Source organism: Liolophura sinensis, chromosome 3, assembly GCF_032854445.1.
Source record: "Liolophura sinensis isolate JHLJ2023 chromosome 3, CUHK_Ljap_v2, whole genome shotgun sequence".
Taxonomy (NCBI): Eukaryota; Metazoa; Mollusca; class Polyplacophora; order Chitonida; family Chitonidae; genus Liolophura; species Liolophura sinensis.
The window spans coordinates 25534130-25551979 of NC_088297.1; the positions used below are offsets into that span (position 1 = coordinate 25534130).

The 17850-nt window shown below is 40.2% G+C and overlaps 1 protein-coding gene across 2 annotated transcripts in view; it reads right to left on the minus strand.

The window, feature by feature from the left end:
• Positions 1–2345: 2345 nt before the first annotated feature.
• LOC135463724 (organic cation transporter protein-like) overlaps positions 2346–17850 on the minus strand; it is a 44773-nt gene continuing 29268 nt past the window's right edge. The window contains exons 8-11 of one of the 2 annotated variants that reach the window (XM_064741135.1): positions 10630–10811; positions 9740–9876; positions 5304–5413; positions 2346–4284 (exon numbers count right to left, since the gene is read on the minus strand). In XM_064741135.1, the coding sequence (XP_064597205.1) occupies positions 4277–4284; positions 5304–5413; positions 9740–9876; positions 10630–10811 (437 nt within the window). In that variant the 3' untranslated portion in view covers positions 2346–4276. The remainder of the gene's footprint in view (positions 4285–5303; positions 5414–9739; positions 9877–10629; positions 10812–17850) is intronic. The other variant, XM_064741136.1, reaches the window with a different exon arrangement.

Here is a 17850-nt window from a genome sequence, read left to right on the forward strand (position 1 = left end):
GTTTCATTAAACTGTATATGAGGGGTGTGGCATCTCTTGTGTCAGTATACTGTGTCTGAGGGGTGTGGCATGTCTTATGTCAGTATACTGTGCCTGGCGGGTGTGCCATGTCTTGTGTCAGTATACTGTGTCTGAGGGGTGTGCCGTATCTTGTGTCAGTATACTGTGTCTGACGAGTGTGTCATGTCTTATGTCAGTATACTGTTACTGAGGGGAATGCCTGACGTGTGTGTCATGTCTTATGTCAGTATACTGTGTCTGAGGGGAGTGTCATGTCCTGTGTCAGTATACTGTGTCTGGCGGGTGTGTAATGTCTTATGTCGGTATACTGTGTCTGAGGAGTGTCATGTCTTGTGTCAGTATACTGTGTCTGACGGGTTGTTTCGTCTTGTGTCAGTGTACTGTGTCTTAGGGGTGTGCCATGCCTTATGTCAGAATACTGTGTCTGAGGGGAGTGTCGTGTCTTGTTGCAGCATACTGTGTCTGAGGGGAGTGTCATGTCTTATGTCAGTATACTGTGTCTGAAGGTTGTGCCAAGTCTTGTGTCAGTATACTGTGTCTGAGGGGTATGTCATGTCTTGTTTCAGTATACTGTGCCTGAGGGGTGTGCAGTATCTTGTGGCAGTATATAGTGTCTGACGAGTGTGTCATGTCTTATGTCAGTATACTGTTTTTTAGGGAGTGTCTGACGTGTGTGCCATGTCTTATGTCAGTATACTATGTCTGAGGGGAGTGTCATGTCTTGTGTCAGTTGTGTCTGACGGGTGTGTAATATCTTGTGTCAGTATACTCTGTCTGGCGGGTGTGCCATGTCTTATGTCAGTATACTGTGTCTGAGGAGTGTCATGTCTTGTGTCAGTATACAGTGTCTGACGGGTTGTTTCGTCTTGTGTCAGTGTACTGTGTCTTAGGGATGTGCCATATCTTATGTCAGAATACTGTGTCTGAGGGGAGTGTCGTGTCTTGTTGTAGCATACTGTGTCTGAGTGGAGTGTCATGTCTTGTGTCAGTATACTGTGTCTGAGGGGTGTGTCTTGTCTTGTGTCAGTATACTGTGTCTGAGGGGTGTGTCATGTCTCGTGTCAGTATACTGTGTCTGAGGGGTGTGTCATGTCTGATGTCAGTATACTGTGTCTGAGGGGTGTCATGTCTTGTGTCAGTATACTGTGTCTGAAGGTTGCGCCACGTCTTGTGTCAGTATACCGTGTCTGAGGGGTGTCTCATGTCTTATGTCAACATACTGTGTCTGTGGTGTGTGCCATATCTTATGTCAGTATACTGTGTCTGAAAGGTGTCCCATGTCTTATGCCCGTATACTGTGTCTGGGTGGTGTGTCATGTCTTATGTCAGTATACTCTGTCTGAGGGGTGTGTCATATCTTGTATTGGTATACTTTGTCTTGGTAGGGTGTCATATCTGATGTCAGATACTGTGTCTGGGTTGGGTGTCATGTCTGGTGTCATGAAAACAGCTGACCGCTTCCCTCTGCATGATTCTGTACTAATTTTAGACTGCATATGCTTTCACAGTTCTTAGTTGGTTTGTGCTCATGGTTGATTTGAGGTTTGACTTTGCGATTATTGACCTGGAAGGCCCATTTCGGTTGAATGCCTGTCCTGACCCATATATACAAGTATACTGAGTTTGATGTGGTGTCATCTGGTGTCAATATACTGTTACTGTCTTGTGTGTCATATCTGGTGTCAGTTATGTTTAAGAGCTGTCATATCTGGTGTTTTCTGCGTCCAGGTAAGATGTCATTTCTGGTGTCAGTATACTGTAAATGGGTTGGGTGTCATGTCTGTTATCAGGATACTGTGTCTGGACGGGGTGTCATGTCTGTTGCTAGGATACTGTGTCTGGACGGGGTGTCATGTCTGTTGCCAGGATACTGTGTCTGGACGGGGTGTCATGTCTGTTGTCAGGATACAGTGTCTGGACGGGTGTCATGTTTGTTGTCAGGATACTGTGCCTGGGGTCAATGTCTGGTGTCAATATATTGTGTCTTGGCGGATGTCTTATCTGGTGTCACTGTTTAGTGAGACAGCGCTGTAAAAGTGTCGGTATTAAGTGTGCTGCAATGCAAAAAGCACGTTTTGACAACCAGAAAATTATAAGGAAGAGTAGTGTTGTTCAGAAATGTTGTACATTCAAAAGTGAATCACAAGCTGTTTACTTTGCATTTATTTAGTTTACGCCGTACTCAAGAATATTCCACATATATGACGGCGGCCAGAATTGTTGGGGGAAATCGGAGAGAGCCCGGGGTAAACTCAGGTTGCTAGCATACCTTCCCACGTGCGGCCGGAGAGGACCGCATTGGTGAGGGGATCGTGGATCATTACGCTGCGCTAGCGCTCTAAGCAACTGAGCCACGGAGGCCACCGTTTGCTTTAAACGTAATTCATGAAAGGAACGCGAGTTTAACAGAAAACAAAAAACAACAATATATCTGAATCGTTTTTCGGTTTTATCAATGTAATGTTTCAGTTCATCACAAGCCAATGTCCACTTCCATGTTCCTGATGAAACCATAAATTGCTCATTCTGGTTTATCAGTATAACAAAGGATAGAGCCCTAACACAATGCAGAATGGTGAAACGTGTGAAAAGAGCTCCTGGGTCTGGAATTAAAGACACGATCGTAATCAGGGACTTATAAATGGCAAGCTAAAAAGACGTTCAGATTTTTAACATGTATTTCACTGTTGAAAATGTAAAGAATTTTAGACATTCCAGTCAATTTCCAGCTACATGTATCTATCCACCATGTCATTGTACTCTTTGTATACAATAAACATAGTGATGTACGACGTCACATCCGGTTTTATAGGAAAGACTTCCGGTTACCAGATCTGTTTTTCTGACGTGAGTAGACACATTTAGTTAATCGATAGTTCGTCATACTGGAGTACTACTGTTATACCAGCCCATTCCCCTAGTACAGGGTGGAGTGCCTAATAGCAAGTGTGACATACTTCCTTCCTGTTCAGGATATCTGATATGTGATATACCAGCCCATTCCCCTAGTACAGGGCGGAGTGCCTGATATCAAGTGTGACATACTTCCTTCCTGTTCAGGATATCTGATGTGTGATATACCAGCCCATTCCCCTAGTACAGGGTGGAGTGCCTGATATCAAGTGTGGCAGACTTCCTTCATGTTTATGATATCCGATGTGTGATATACCAGCCCATTCCCCTAGTACAGGGTGGAGTGCCTGATATCAAGTGTGGCAGACTTCCTTCATGTTTATGATATCCGATGTGTGATATACCAGCCCATTCCCCTTGTACAGAGTGGAGTGCCTAATATCAAGTGTGACATACTTCCTTCCTGTTCAGGATATCCGATGTGTGATATACCAGCCCATTCCCCTAGTACAGGGTGGAGTGCCTGATATCAAGTGTGGCAGACTTCTGTCGTTTTATGATATTAGATGGGGCATACCTCCCTTTCACAACAAAACTCTGATATCAAATGGGGAAACTTCTGCAGGTTAATGGGAATTTCATTGCACACTTCCCTCTGGTTATGGACTTCAGGTATCATGTTTATGCTATTTACGAACTGCTTATGTCAGGACACTTTATGTGGGACACTTTTTGCTGTTAATTAACTTCTGATATCAGGTGTGGCAAACACTCTTCCTTATACGCAGCATTGATATCATGTTTGGGGTACTTTGTCAATATGTTAACTTCTGACATCACAAATTCCAATATCAGAAATTCTGATCATATCACATGTGACATACATTGTCGGTGTAAGAAAATCTGATATCATGACTGGCGCACGTTTATCATGCTTGCCTTCATTTACAAACTTCCGATTTTCACGTTCCCGCTAAATTTTACCTTTTTATTATCTTCTGTTAGCAGGAGACAAACACTTTTCCCTATTGAAGAACGTGTCATATCACGTGTGGCACACTTTTCCCTCTTGAAGAACGTGTGATATCACGTGTGGTACACTTTTTCCTCTTGAAGAACGTGTGATATCGTGTGTGGCACGCTTTCAGTCATTAAAGGGCATCAGATATCCGGGGTAGATTTCTTTCCTGCTTATATGAGCTTTTGATATCAGGCACACCCCTCCTTTTTTGGGTCTCCTGTGTTAGACATTGCACACTCTTCCCTGATTGTGAGCGCAAGATACCAGGCAAGTCTGGGGGCATCTCAAAACTGACGTCTTCTTACAAATCTGTATTGATCTCATTCAGACTTTTCCCCTCGGGGTTTTCATTGCTTTTTTCTATTTCGGCTTCGTATATGGTCAGTTTTCTACAAGAAAAAATAAACAGTGTTTTTGGTCTGTGATAACTAACTCTCATAAAAAATACCAATAAAATATAAATGACGAAATAACAAATAAAACATAATCAACTGGAAAGTAAAGGGGTTTTGTGTAAATACAAAATAAATAAATCAATCAATCAATCAGTCAATACATAATAAAAATAACAAACAAAAACAATTAGCAAAATTATTACTAAATTTCGGCTCGGACCGAAATACCGACCCTCGATTACCATTATCGTCCGAAATGATTGATTGATTGATTGATTGATTGATTGATTGGCGTTTAGCAAAGCACTCATAAATATTTGACCTGTACAGCAGCAGTTAGTTTCATTTGTTGAGGCAGTAAATCACTGGCAATTACACCATTATAACTCCTCCAGCTTTACGACAGGAGGTTTGTCAGGTACCTGGCTGAGGGGGGTAGTTTACTCCACATATGTTCCCCCGTTCATTCCATCCAGACACACCTTACCGCCATGAGACAGGTAAAAAATTCGGCGTTACACAATACGCAAATAAATAAAAAAAATAAAATAATAAAATAAATAAATAAGAAAATAATAAAAATATTAAAAAAAACCAAATTACTATCACATAAATAAATATATAAAATAAATAAATAAATGAAAAAAAAATTAAAAATAACCCCACAGATCTTGAACATTCTGTCCCTGTCAGCTAATGGGAGTGATACACTGGTTGTAAAATATCAAAATCTTAGAATGAAAACGACGCAATGACCCAGGAGCGTCTCACCAACGCGACCACTGTGAGTTCAAGTCCAGATCACGCTGGCTTCTTCTCCGGTCGTACGTGGCAAGGTCTGCCAGCATCTGCTTGGGTTCCCCGCACCATAATACTGGTCGCCGCCTTATACGTGAAACGTTCTTCAGTGCGGCGTAAAACACCAATCAAATCATTAATTAACAAATTAACAAAACAGAAATTATCTCTTTTCTCCCAAAGCGATTAAAGACAAAGATCTCAACAGGATGTACCTCCTGGACAATCTGCTGTCTTCTTAAGCTCCAGTGAAGCTGGATATATTTTCTTCATCGCCTCGGCAACATATGGGTCGTTTAAATCCCACTGATCGCCATGACACAGCCTTGTTAATAAGAAGAATTAAGATGTAGTCACGTCACTTCTTAACAGTTTCACTAAAAATCAAATTTACAGGAAATTGAACATTTAGCCTGGTGTTAGTATACTGTGATAGGATGGAGTGTATAACGTTATACCTGGTGTTAGTATACTGTGATAGGGTGGAGTGTATAGCGTTATACCTGGTGTTAGTATACTGTGATAGGATGGAGTGTATAGCGTTATACCTGGTGTTAGTATACTGTGATAGGATGGAGTGTATAGCGTTATACCTGGTGTTAGTATACTGTGATAGGTTGGACTGTATAGCGCTATGCCTGGTGTTAGTATACTGTGATAGGGTGGAGTGTATAGCGTTATACCTGGTGTTAGTAAACTGTGATAGGATGGAGTGTATAGCGTTATGTCTGGTGTTAGCATACTGTGATAGGTTGGACTGTATAGCGCTATGCCTGGTGTTAGTATACTGTGATAGGATGGAGTGTACAGCGTTATGCATGGTGTTAGCATACTGTGATAGGATGGAGTGTATAGCGTTATGCATGGTGTTAGTATACTGTGATAGGATGGAGTGTATAGCGCTATGCCTGGTGTTAGTATACTGTGATAGGATGGAGTGTATAGCGTTATGTCTGGTGTTAGCATACTGTGATAGGTTGGACTGTATAGCGCTATGCCTGGTGTTAGTATACTGTGATAGGATGGAGTGTACAGCGTTATGCATGGTGTTAGTATACTGTGATAGGTTGGACTGTATAGCGTTATGCCTGGTGTTAGTATACTGTGATAGGTTGGAGTGTATAGCGTTATGCCTGGTGTTAGTATACTGTGATAGGATGGAGTGTACAGCGTTATGCATGGTGTTAGTATACTGTGATAGGATGGAGTCTACAGCGTTATGCATGGTGTTAGTATAATGTGATAGGTTGGACTGTATAGCGTTATGCATGGTGTTAGTATACTGTGATAGGTTGGACTGTATAGCGTTATACCTGGTGTTAGTATACTGTGATAGGGTGGAGTGTATAGCGTTATACCTGGTGTTAGTATACTGTGATAGGTTGGAGTGTATAGCGTTATACCTGGTGTTAGTATACTGTGATAGGGTGGAGTGTATAGCGTTATACCTGGTGTTAGTATACTGTGATAGGATGGAGTGTATAGCGTTATACCTGGTGTTAGTATACTGTGATAGGTTGGAGTGTATAGCGTTATACCTGGTGTTAGTATACTGGGATAGGGTGGAGTGTATAGCGTTATGCCTGGTGTTAGTATACTGTGATAGGATGGAGTGTATAGCGTTATACCTGGTGTTAGTATACTGTGATAGGTTGGAGTGTATAGCGTTATACCTGGTGTTAGTATACTGTGATAGGGTGGAGTGTATAGCGTTATACCTGGTGTTAGTATACTGTGATAGGTTGGAGTGTATAGCGTTATGCCTGGTGTTAGTATACTGTGATAGGGTGGAGTGTATAGCGTTATACCTGGTGTTAGTATACTGTGATAGGATGGAGTGTATAGCGTTATGCCTGGTGTTAGTATACTGTGATAGGATGGAGTGTATAGCGTTATGCATGGTGTTAGTATACTGTGATAGGGTGGAGTGTATAGCGTTATACCTGGTGTTAGTATACTGTGATAGGTTGGACTGTATAGCGCTATGCCTGGTGTTAGTATACTGTGATAGGATGGAGTGTATAGCGTTATACCTGGTGTTAGTATACTGTGATAGGGTGGACTGTATAGCGTTATGCCTGGTGTTAGTATACTGTGATAGGTTGGACTGTATAGCGCTATGCCTGGTGTTAGTATACTGTGATAGGATGGAGTGTATAGCGTTATACCTGGTGTTAGTATACTGTGATAGGTTGAAATGTATAGCGCTATGCCTGGTGTTAGTATACTGTGATAGGATGGAGTGTATAGCGTTATACCTGGTGTTAGTATACTGTGATAGGATGGAGTGTATAGCGTTATACCTGGTGTTAGTATACTGTGATAGGGTGGAGTGTATAGCGTTATACCTGGTGTTAGTATACTGTGATAGGGTGGAGTGTATAGCGTTATACCTGGTGTTAGTATACTGTGATAGGGTGGAGTGTATAACGTTATACCTGGTGTTAGTATACTGTGATAGGGTGGAGTGTATAGCGTTATACCTGGTGTTAGTATACTGTGATAGGATGGAGTGTATAGCGTTATATCTGGTGTTAGTATACTGTGATAGGGTGGAGTGTATAGCGTTATGCCTGGTGTTAGTATACTGTGATAGGTTGTACTGTACAGCGCTATGCCTGGTGTTAGTATACTGTGATAGGATGGAGTGTATAGCGTTATACCTGGTGTTAGTATACTGTGATAGGATGGAGTGTATAGCGTTATACCTGGTGTTAGTATACTGTGATAGGATGGAGTGTATAGCGTTATACCTGGTGTTAGTATACTGTGATAGGTTGAAATGTATAGCGTTATACCTGGTGTTAGTATACTGTGATAGGTTGGACTGTATAGCGCTATGCCTGGTGTTAGTATACTGTGATAGGGTGGAGTGTATAGTGCTATCTCTGGTGTTAGTATACACTGATCGTGTGGTACTATACTGTGGCTGGGTGAAGTGTCACGTTTGCTGGTACTGCGACTGGGTGGGATGTCCTGCCCTGTGTTGGCATACTGTGTCTGGGTGAAGTGTCATGTCTTGTGTTAGCATACTCCGTCTGGGTGGAATGTTATGTCTAGTGTTAGCATACCGTGACTGAGTGAAGTGTCATGTCTGGTGTTAGCATACCCTGACTGAGTGAAATGTCATGTCTGGTGTTAGCATACTGTGACTGAGTGAAGTGTCATGTCTGGTGTTAGCATACTGTGACTGAGTGAAGTGTCATGTCTGGTGCCAGTATACTGCGACTGGTGGGACATCACGTCTTGGTGTGAGTATACTGTGTTTGGGTCGAGTGTCATGTCTAGTGTCAGTTTACAGGCATGGGTTATGCATCACGTATGGTGTCAATATGTTGTGACTGGGTAAAGCATTATATCTGGTGTCAGCATATCTGACTATCTGTTATCTGATTGATCATTTAACTTCCACTTAGAAGTCCAATACAGAACCTGTTTAAAGCACATCATCTATACGGAGGGCTCATTGCCATAGCAGACCGATAAAAACTTGTTTTGGTGCAGCACAGATAAAAACTTGTTTTGGTGCAGCACAGATAAAAACTTGTTTTGGTGCAGCACCGATAAAAACTTGTTTTGGTGCAGCACAGATAAAAACTTGTGTCATAAACAGTCTACTAACGTGTCAGTAACATGCAGAAATAAATATGATGCAAAATATATAGGTTTCACGTCCATTCCTTTCCTGACATTTGAGCACTGATCGCCTGATAGCCTCACCGATGTTTGGATTATATTCTAAGTCCTATCTGGTGTTACAGGTGTTTGACTCACCACTGACATTCAGGATCGTCGCAACAGCTGAGGCAGAACTAAAATCCCTCTTCAACTGTTGTAAAATTTAATCTTTACCAACACCGTCCAAAATCCAAACGTGACAACTGCGTGGTGTCTGTGTTTCAGTAGTGGTTAAACCAGCTAAAGTTTCCATGTGACTATTTCCTCTAAACAGCTACTTAACATTTGTTTTTTGCAAAAGTATTCACGCTTTTCAACTTAAATCCAAAATAATCTGCTTTATCTCCCTTTGATAATCGAGACAGCTGTCCCACAGTCTGCATGACGGAGACTTCTTCTCCGCAGGCAGAACCCAACCCCCAAGTAGACACATGATACTAGTAATTATGGTAACGACATGTAATAACACAAAGTTCTTTTGTGGGTAGATACCGTCGATACATGTATGTCGAAGACATTTTACCCAGAACACTCATTTCCTTCTATCTATTTATTTATTTGTTTGGTTGGTATGAAAGCTATAATCAGTCACTATTTTCTTGTAGGCACAGAGCAAAATACAAACATCGATTTTCTGCATCACATTTAACTCACTACTCAAGAAATTTTCGCTCATATGACATCGATCACGTTTATTTGTGGAGGAGCATGAGGTGCCGTGGTAAAACACCGACATCCCACAAGTAACTAATAAACAAATTTATTATTAAACTGCCGCCTAAAAATCGAGAGCTGGATTCGAAGACGCGACCTCATTGTTCAAAGATCTGATAGTGGGAATTTGCCATCTGATCTAACAAGGTCCAGCGACAGATGATGCCTAACATTTTGGGGTGTTACACGCCATTAGGTTGAACACACAATATCCATTTAGAAAAATATTTTTACAAAATCCCTGTTTGAGGGAACTTACGTGCCGAATTTCTCTCCGTCTTCGATAGTTTCCGGTAATTTTTGATGAAGAGTCTCGGGCAGGAAGAAAACCAAGATGGCGGCTATGAGAGGAAGGCCACCATAAAACAAGAAGGGGGAAGGGCGCCATATTGTGTCCTGTTTCAAAGAAATATTTATTTCTTTATTTATCTGTTAATTTATTCATTCGTTTGTTGGTAAACTTGTCCAAATACAACCAAAAAGACCAGTTCCTGAATGGATATGCAAGAAATAATATATAAATGGTATAGCTAGAGCTGGTAACAAGTAAGAGAGATGCAATCATCAGTTAGCGGTGAGGTAGAGAAGACAATCCTTATTCTGGGTATGACACCCAATTCGAATTTCAAACTCGTAATTCGTGAATAATTTTCAGGTCGAATAAAACTATTCAGATATATTAACACTGTGTTTGGAAAGTTTTCACTAATATGACGGCGATCAGATTTATGGGTGAAAGAAATCGTATTACTCCAACGATTTTCGCAATGTAATGTACAGGCCTAACTTAAAACAGCAAGAGATGGGTTCGAACACGCGACCTCACTGATCAACGGCGTAATACAGAGGCAGACAGTCAGTGGTATAACTGTCTGCGCCAGCTAGGAACGAAGTGAAACATGGTACATATTAGTCTACACCGTAATGTCACCAGACATTCAGGTTTCATTTTTGTGTTGTACGATATCGTTCAGTTTTAAACGAAGTGATAAACATAAACATAACGTGCCTTGAATTTCCTCTCAGATTTCCCACGAGACAGTTATTATTGCCTTGCTAAATTATATTGAGCCCTTCATCTGATCTGATTATTCATTTGTATTTTTCTTTTGTTGTTTCATTTCTCCTAGACGACATGCGCATGCTCACCAGTCGTGAGATCTGTGGTGCTAACAAGCTGCCTATCCTGGCACACATAGACCCCGCACCGACTCCCACGTTCCGCACCACGGTGGGGAAGATCTCCGCAGAGTACACGTATATCACGGCAAAATTAGCCGCCACTGCGAATTTCCCCATCATTGCGCACGTCACCAATAGAGGCTGCAAATCTGAGAATATAAAAAGAGAGGGTTTCATATATATATATATATATATATATATATATATATATATATATATATATATATATATATATATATATATTATTATTATTATTGTTATTATTATTTATATTTATTATATATCATCGATTGTCCTACCCTGCCGCACGCTATTGTCCATTAGTTTGTATGCACTGTTATATGGTTCGCTACATGATGGTGATGCTGTACATATGTGATTTGTACCTAGAACTGTCCTACGAGAGATATTCTGACACAAACGCCAATCTACTAGATCTTGACTTGCCTGTCCTTTAACGAAGCTTGATCACTGCACAATGTATTGTGTTCTTAATGTGTCCAAAATTAACAAGCCAAAGGCATACAAAAAAACATATCTGGGACTACAAAACAGTTAACCTAGAAGAACTGAATAATGTACTAAAAAGTACTTCTTTTGACCTAATTATAGACATTTTCGATTCCATCGACGATAAAGTCTATGCGTCAACCGAATTATTTCTTTCCCGTTGTGCCCAGACTATCCCAAACAAAACAGTCATAATAAGGCCAAGGGATAAGCCTTGGATGACTAATGACGTCCGACGTAAATTTCGAATTAGGGACAGATGGTTCAAAAAGTTTAAACGTACCAAGTCAGATGATGACAACTTTTATTTTATTTTTTTGGCTAGTCGAGAAGCCAATGCGACAAAACACAATGCGATTAGGAGATACACCCACTCTATAAAATCGAAATTGTCCGACCCAAATGTTGACACGAAGACTTACTGGAAGCTAATGAAATCTGTCCTCGACTCTAAAGCAAGCCCCAAATACACCCTTGTTTTAGTTAACAGCAAAGTTATATCTGACGACATGGTCAAAGAAAGCGTATTTTGTAAATTTTTCGCCTCTATATCTGCAGTGGTTAAAAACCCACCCGATTTACCACAATTTACATGTTACTGACTCTCGCCTAAATTTAGTTTAACCAAGTGAATCTGAAATTTTATTACTGTTAAAGCGCATAAAGGTTAAAAGAGCCTGTTAAAAAGATGTAGTATCTAACACATGTTCTACCATAATATTCAGTCAGAAATAGTTGACAGCTAATCTCCCCGACATGTTCTACCATTATGTTCAGTCAGAAATAGTTAAAAGCTAATCTCCTCCACATGTGCTACCATTATGTTCAGTCAAATATAGTTAACACCTAATCTCCCCGACATGTTCTACCATTATGTTCAGTCAGAAATAGTTAACACCTAATCTCCCCGAAATGTTCTACCATTATGTTCAGTCAGAAATAGTTAACAGCTAATCTCCCCGACATGTTCTACCATTATGTTCAGTCAAATATAGTTAACACCTAATCTCCCCGACATGTTCTACCATTATGTTCAGTCAGAAATAGTTAACACCTAATCTCCCCGACATGTTCTACCATTATGTTCAGTCAGAAATAGTTGACACCTAATCTCCCCGACATGTTCTACCATTATGTTCAGTCAGAAATAGTTAACAGCTAATCTCCCCGACATGTCCTACCATTATGTTCAGTCAGAAATAGTTGACAGCTAATCTCCCCGACATGTTCTACCATTATGTTCAGTCAGAAATAGTTAACAGCTAATCTCCCCGACATGTTCTACCATTATGTTCAGTCAGAAATAGTTAACAGCTAATCTCCCCGACATGTTCTACCATTATGTTCAGTCAGAAATAGTTAACAGCTAATCTCCCCGGCATGTTCTACCATTATGTTCAGTCAGAAATAGTTGACACCTAATCTCACCGACATGTTCTACCATTATGTTCAGTCAGAAATAGTTAACAGCTAATCTCCCCGACATGTCCTACCATTATGTTCAGTCAGAAATAGTTAACAGCTAATCTCCCCGACATGTTCTACCATTATGTTCAGTCAGAAATAGTTAACACCTAATCTCCCCGACATGTTCTACCATTATGTTCAGTCAGAAATAGTTAACAGCTAATCTCCTCCACATGTTCTACCATTATGCTCAGTCAGAAATAGTTAACACCTAATCTCCCGGACATGTTCTACCATTATGTTCAGTCAGAAATAGTTAACAGCTAATCTCCCCGACATGTTCTACCGTTATGTTCAGTCAGAAATAGTTAACAGCTAATCCCCCCGACATGTCCTACCGTTATGTTCAGTCAGAAATAGTTAACAGCTAATCTCCCCGGCACGTTCTACCATTATGTTCAGTCAGAAATAGTTAACAGCTAATCTCCCCGGCATGTTCTACTATTATGTTCAGTCAGATATATTTAACAGCTAATCTCCCCGACATGTTCTACCATTATGTTCAGTCAGAAATAGTTAACAGCTAATCTCCCCGACATGTTCTACCATTATGTTCAGTCAGAAATAGTTAACAGCTAATCTCCCCGACATGTTCTACCATTATGTTCAGTCAGAAATAGTTAACACCTAATCTCCCCGACATGTTCTACCATTATGTTCAGTCAGAAATAGTTAACAGCTAATCTCCCCGACATGTTCTACCGTTATGTTCAGTCAGAAATAGTTAACAGCTAATCCCCCCGACATGTCCTACCGTTATGTTCAGTCAGAAATAGTTAACAGCTAATCTCCTCCACATGTTCTACCATTATGTTCAGTCAGAAATAGTTAACAGCTAATCTCCCCGACATGTTCAACCATTATGTTCAGTCAGAAATAGTTAACAGCTAATCTCCCCGACATGTTCTACCATTATGTTCAGTCAGAAATAGTTAACAGCTAATCTCCCCGACATGTTCTACCATTATGTTCAGTCAGAAATAGTTAACAGCTAATCTCCCCGGCATGTTCTACCATTGTGTTCAGTCAGAAATAGTTAACACCTAATCTCCCCGGCATGTTCTACCATTATGTTCAGTCAGAAATAGTTAACACCTAATCTCCCCGGCATGTTCTACCATTATGTTCAGTCAGAAATAGTTAACACCTAATCTCCCCGACATGTTCTACCATTATGTTCAGTCAGAAATAGTTAACAGCTAATCTCCCCGACATGTCCTACCATTATGTTCAGTCAGAAATAGTTAACAGCCAATCTCCCCGAAATGTTCTACCATTATGTTCAGTCAGAAATAGTTAACAGCTAATCTCCCCGGCATGTTCTACTATTATGTTCAGTCAGATATATTTAACAGCTAATCTCCCCGACATGTTCTACCATTATGTTCAGTCAGAAATAGCTAACAGCTAATCTCCCCGAAATGTTCTACCATTATGTTCAGTCAGAAATAGTTAACAGCTAATCTCCCCGGCATGTTCTACCATTATGTTCAGTCAGAAATAGTTAACACCTAATCTCCCCGGCATGTTCTACCATTATGTTCAGTCAGAAATAGTTAACACCTAATCTCCCCGACATGTTCTACCATTATGTTCAGTCAGAAATAGTTAACAGCTAATCTCCCCGACATGTCCTACCATTATGTTCAGTCAGAAATAGTTAACAGCCAATCTCCCCGGCATGTTCTACCATTATGTTCAGTCAGAAATAGTTAACACCTAATCTCCCCGGCATGTTCTACCATTATGTTCAGTCAGAAATAGTTAACACCTAATCTCCCCGACATGTTCTACCATTATGTTCAGTCAGAAATAGTTAACAGCTTATCTCCCCGGCATGTTCTACCATTATGTTCAGTCAGAAATAGTTAACACCTAATCTCCCCGACATGTTCTACCATTATGTTCAGTCAGAAATAGTTAACAGCTAATCTCCCCGGCATGTTCTACCATTATGTTCAGTCAGAAATAGTTAACAGCTAATCTCCCCGGCATGTTCTACCATTATGTTCAGTCAGAAATAGTTAACACCTAATCTCCCCGGCATGTTCTACTATTATGTTCAGTCAGAAATACTTAACAGCTAATCTCCCCGACATGTTCTACCATTATGTTCAGTCAGAAATAGTTAAAAGCTAATCTCCCCGGCATGTTCTACCATTATGTTCAGTCAGAAATAGTTAACAGCTAATCTCCCCGGCATGTTCTACCATTATGTTCAGTCAGAAATAGTTAACACCTAATCTCCCCGGCATGTTCTACCATTATGTTCAGTCAGAAATAGTTAACAGCTAATCTCCCCGGCATGTTCTACCATTATGTTCAGTCAGAAATAGTTAACAGCTAATCTCCTCCACATGTTCTACCATTATGTTCAGTCAGAAATAGTTAACAGCTAATCTCCCCGACATGTTCTACCATTATGTTCAGTCAGAAATAGTTAACAGCTAATCTCCTCTACATGTTCTACCATTATGTTCAGTCAGAAATAGTTAACAGCTAATCTCCTCCACATGTTCTACCATTATGTTCAGTCAGAAATAGTTAACACCTAATCTCCCCGACATGTTCTACCATTATGTTCAGTCAGATATATTTAACAGCTAATCTCCCCGACATGTTCTACCATTATGTTCAGTCAGAAATAGTTAACACCTAATCTCCCCGGCATGTTCTACCATTATGTTCAATCAGAAATAGTAAACAGCTAATCTCCCCGACATGTTCTACCATTATGTTCAGTCAGAAATAGTTAACAGCTAATCTCCCCGACATGTTCTACCATTATGTTCAGTCAGAAATAGTTAACAGCTAATCTCCCCGACATGTTCTACCATTATGTTCAGTCAGAAATAGTTAACACCTAATCTCCCCGGCATGTTCTACCATTATGTTCAATCAGAAATAGTTAACAGCTAATCTCCCCGACATGTTCTACCATTATGTTCAGTCAGAAATAGTTAACAGCTAATCTCCCCGACATGTTCTACCATTATGTTCAGTCAGAAATAGTTAACAGCTAATCTCCCCGGCATGTTCTACCATTATGTTCAGTCAGAAATAGTTAACAGCTAATCTCCCCGGCATGTTCTACCATTATGTTCAGTCAGAAATAGTTAACACCTAATCTCCCCGGCATGTTCTACCATTATGTTCAGTCAGAAATAGTTAACAGCTAATCTCCTCCACATGTTCTACGATTATGTTCAGTCAGAAATAGTTAACAGCTAATCTCCTCCACATGTTCTACGATTATGTTCAGTCAGAAATAGTTAACAGCTAATCTCCCCGGCATGTTCTACCATTATGTTCAGTCAGAAATAGTTAAAAGCTAATCTCCCCGGCATGTTCTACCATTATGCTCAGTCAGAAATAGTTAACAGCTAATCTCCCCGACATGTTCTACCATTATGTTCAGTCAGAAATAGTTAAAAACTAATCTCCCCGACATGCTCTACCATTACGTTCAGTCAGAAATAGTTAACAGCTAATCTCCTCCACATGTTCTACCATTACGTTCAGTCAGAAATAGTTAACACCTAATCTCCCCGAAATGTTCTACCATTATGTTCAGTCAGAAATAGTTAACAGCTAAACTCCCCGAAATTTTCTACCATTATGTTCAGTCAGAAATAGTTAACAGCTAATCTCCTCCACATGTTCTACCATTATGTTCAGTCAGAAATAGTTAACAGCTAATCTCCTCCACATGTTCTACGATTATGTTCAGTCAGAAATAGTTAACAGCTAATCTCCTCCACATGTGCTACCATTATGTTCAGTCAGAAATAGTTAACAGCTAATCTCCCCGGCATGTTCTACCATTATGTTCAGTCAGAAATAGTTAACAGCTAAACTCCCCGAAATTTTCTACCATTATCTTCAGTCAGAAATAGTTAACAGCTAATCTCCTCCACATGTTCTACCATTATGTTCAGTCAGAAATAGTTAACAGCTAATCTCCTCCACATGTTCTACGATTATGTTCAGTCAGAAATAGTTAACAGCTAATCTCCCCGACATGTTCTACCATTATGTTCAGTCAGAAATAGTTAACAGCTAATCTCCTCCACATGTTCTACCATTATGTTCAGTCAGATATATTTAACAGCTAATCTCCCCGGCATGTTCTACCATTATGTTCAGTCAGAAATAGTTAACAGCTAATCTCCTCTACATGTTCTACCATTATGCTCAGTCAGAAATAGTTAACAGCTAATCTCCCCGACATGTTCTACCATTATGTTCAGTCAGAAATAGTTAACACCTAATCTCCCCGACATGTTCTACCATTATGTTCAGTCAGAAATAGTTAACAGCTAATCTCCCCGGCATGTCCTACCATTATGTTCAGTCAGAAATAGTTAACAGCTAATCTCCTCCACATGTTCTACCATTATGTTCAGTCAGAAATAGTTAACAGCTAATCTCCTCCACATGTTCTACGATTATGTTCAGTCAGAAATAGTTAACAGCTAATCTCCTCCACATGTTCTACTATTATGTTCAGTCAGAAATAGTTAACAGCTAATCTCCCCGGCACGTTCTACCATTATGTTCAGTCAGAAATAGTTAACAGCTAATCTCCCCGGCATGTTCTACCATTATGTTCAGTCAGAAATAGTTAACAGCTAATCTCCCCAGCATGTTCTACCATTATGTTCAGTCAGAAATAGTTAACACCTAATCTCCCCGGCATGTTCTACTATTATGTTCAGTCAGAAATACTTAACAGCTAATCTCCCCGACATGTTCTACCATTATGTTCAGTCAGAAATAGTTAAAAGCTAATCTCCCCGGCATGTTCTACCATTATGTTCAGTCAGAAATAGTTAACAGCTAATCTCCCCGGCATGTTCTACCATTATGTTCAGTCAGAAATAGTTAACACCTAATCTCCCCGGCATGTTCTACCATTATGTTCAGTCAGAAATAGTTAACAGCTAATCTCCCCGGCATGTTCTACCATTATGTTCAGTCAGAAATAGTTAACAGCTAATCTCCTCCACATGTTCTACCATTATGTTCAGTCAGAAATAGTTAACAGCTAATCTCCCCGACATGTTCTACCATTATGTTCAGTCAGAAATAGTTAACAGCTAATCTCCCCGACATGTTCTACCATTATGTTCAGTCAGAAATAGTTAACAGCTAATCTCCCCGGCATGTTCTACCATTATGTTCAGTCAGAAATAGTTAACAGCTAATCTC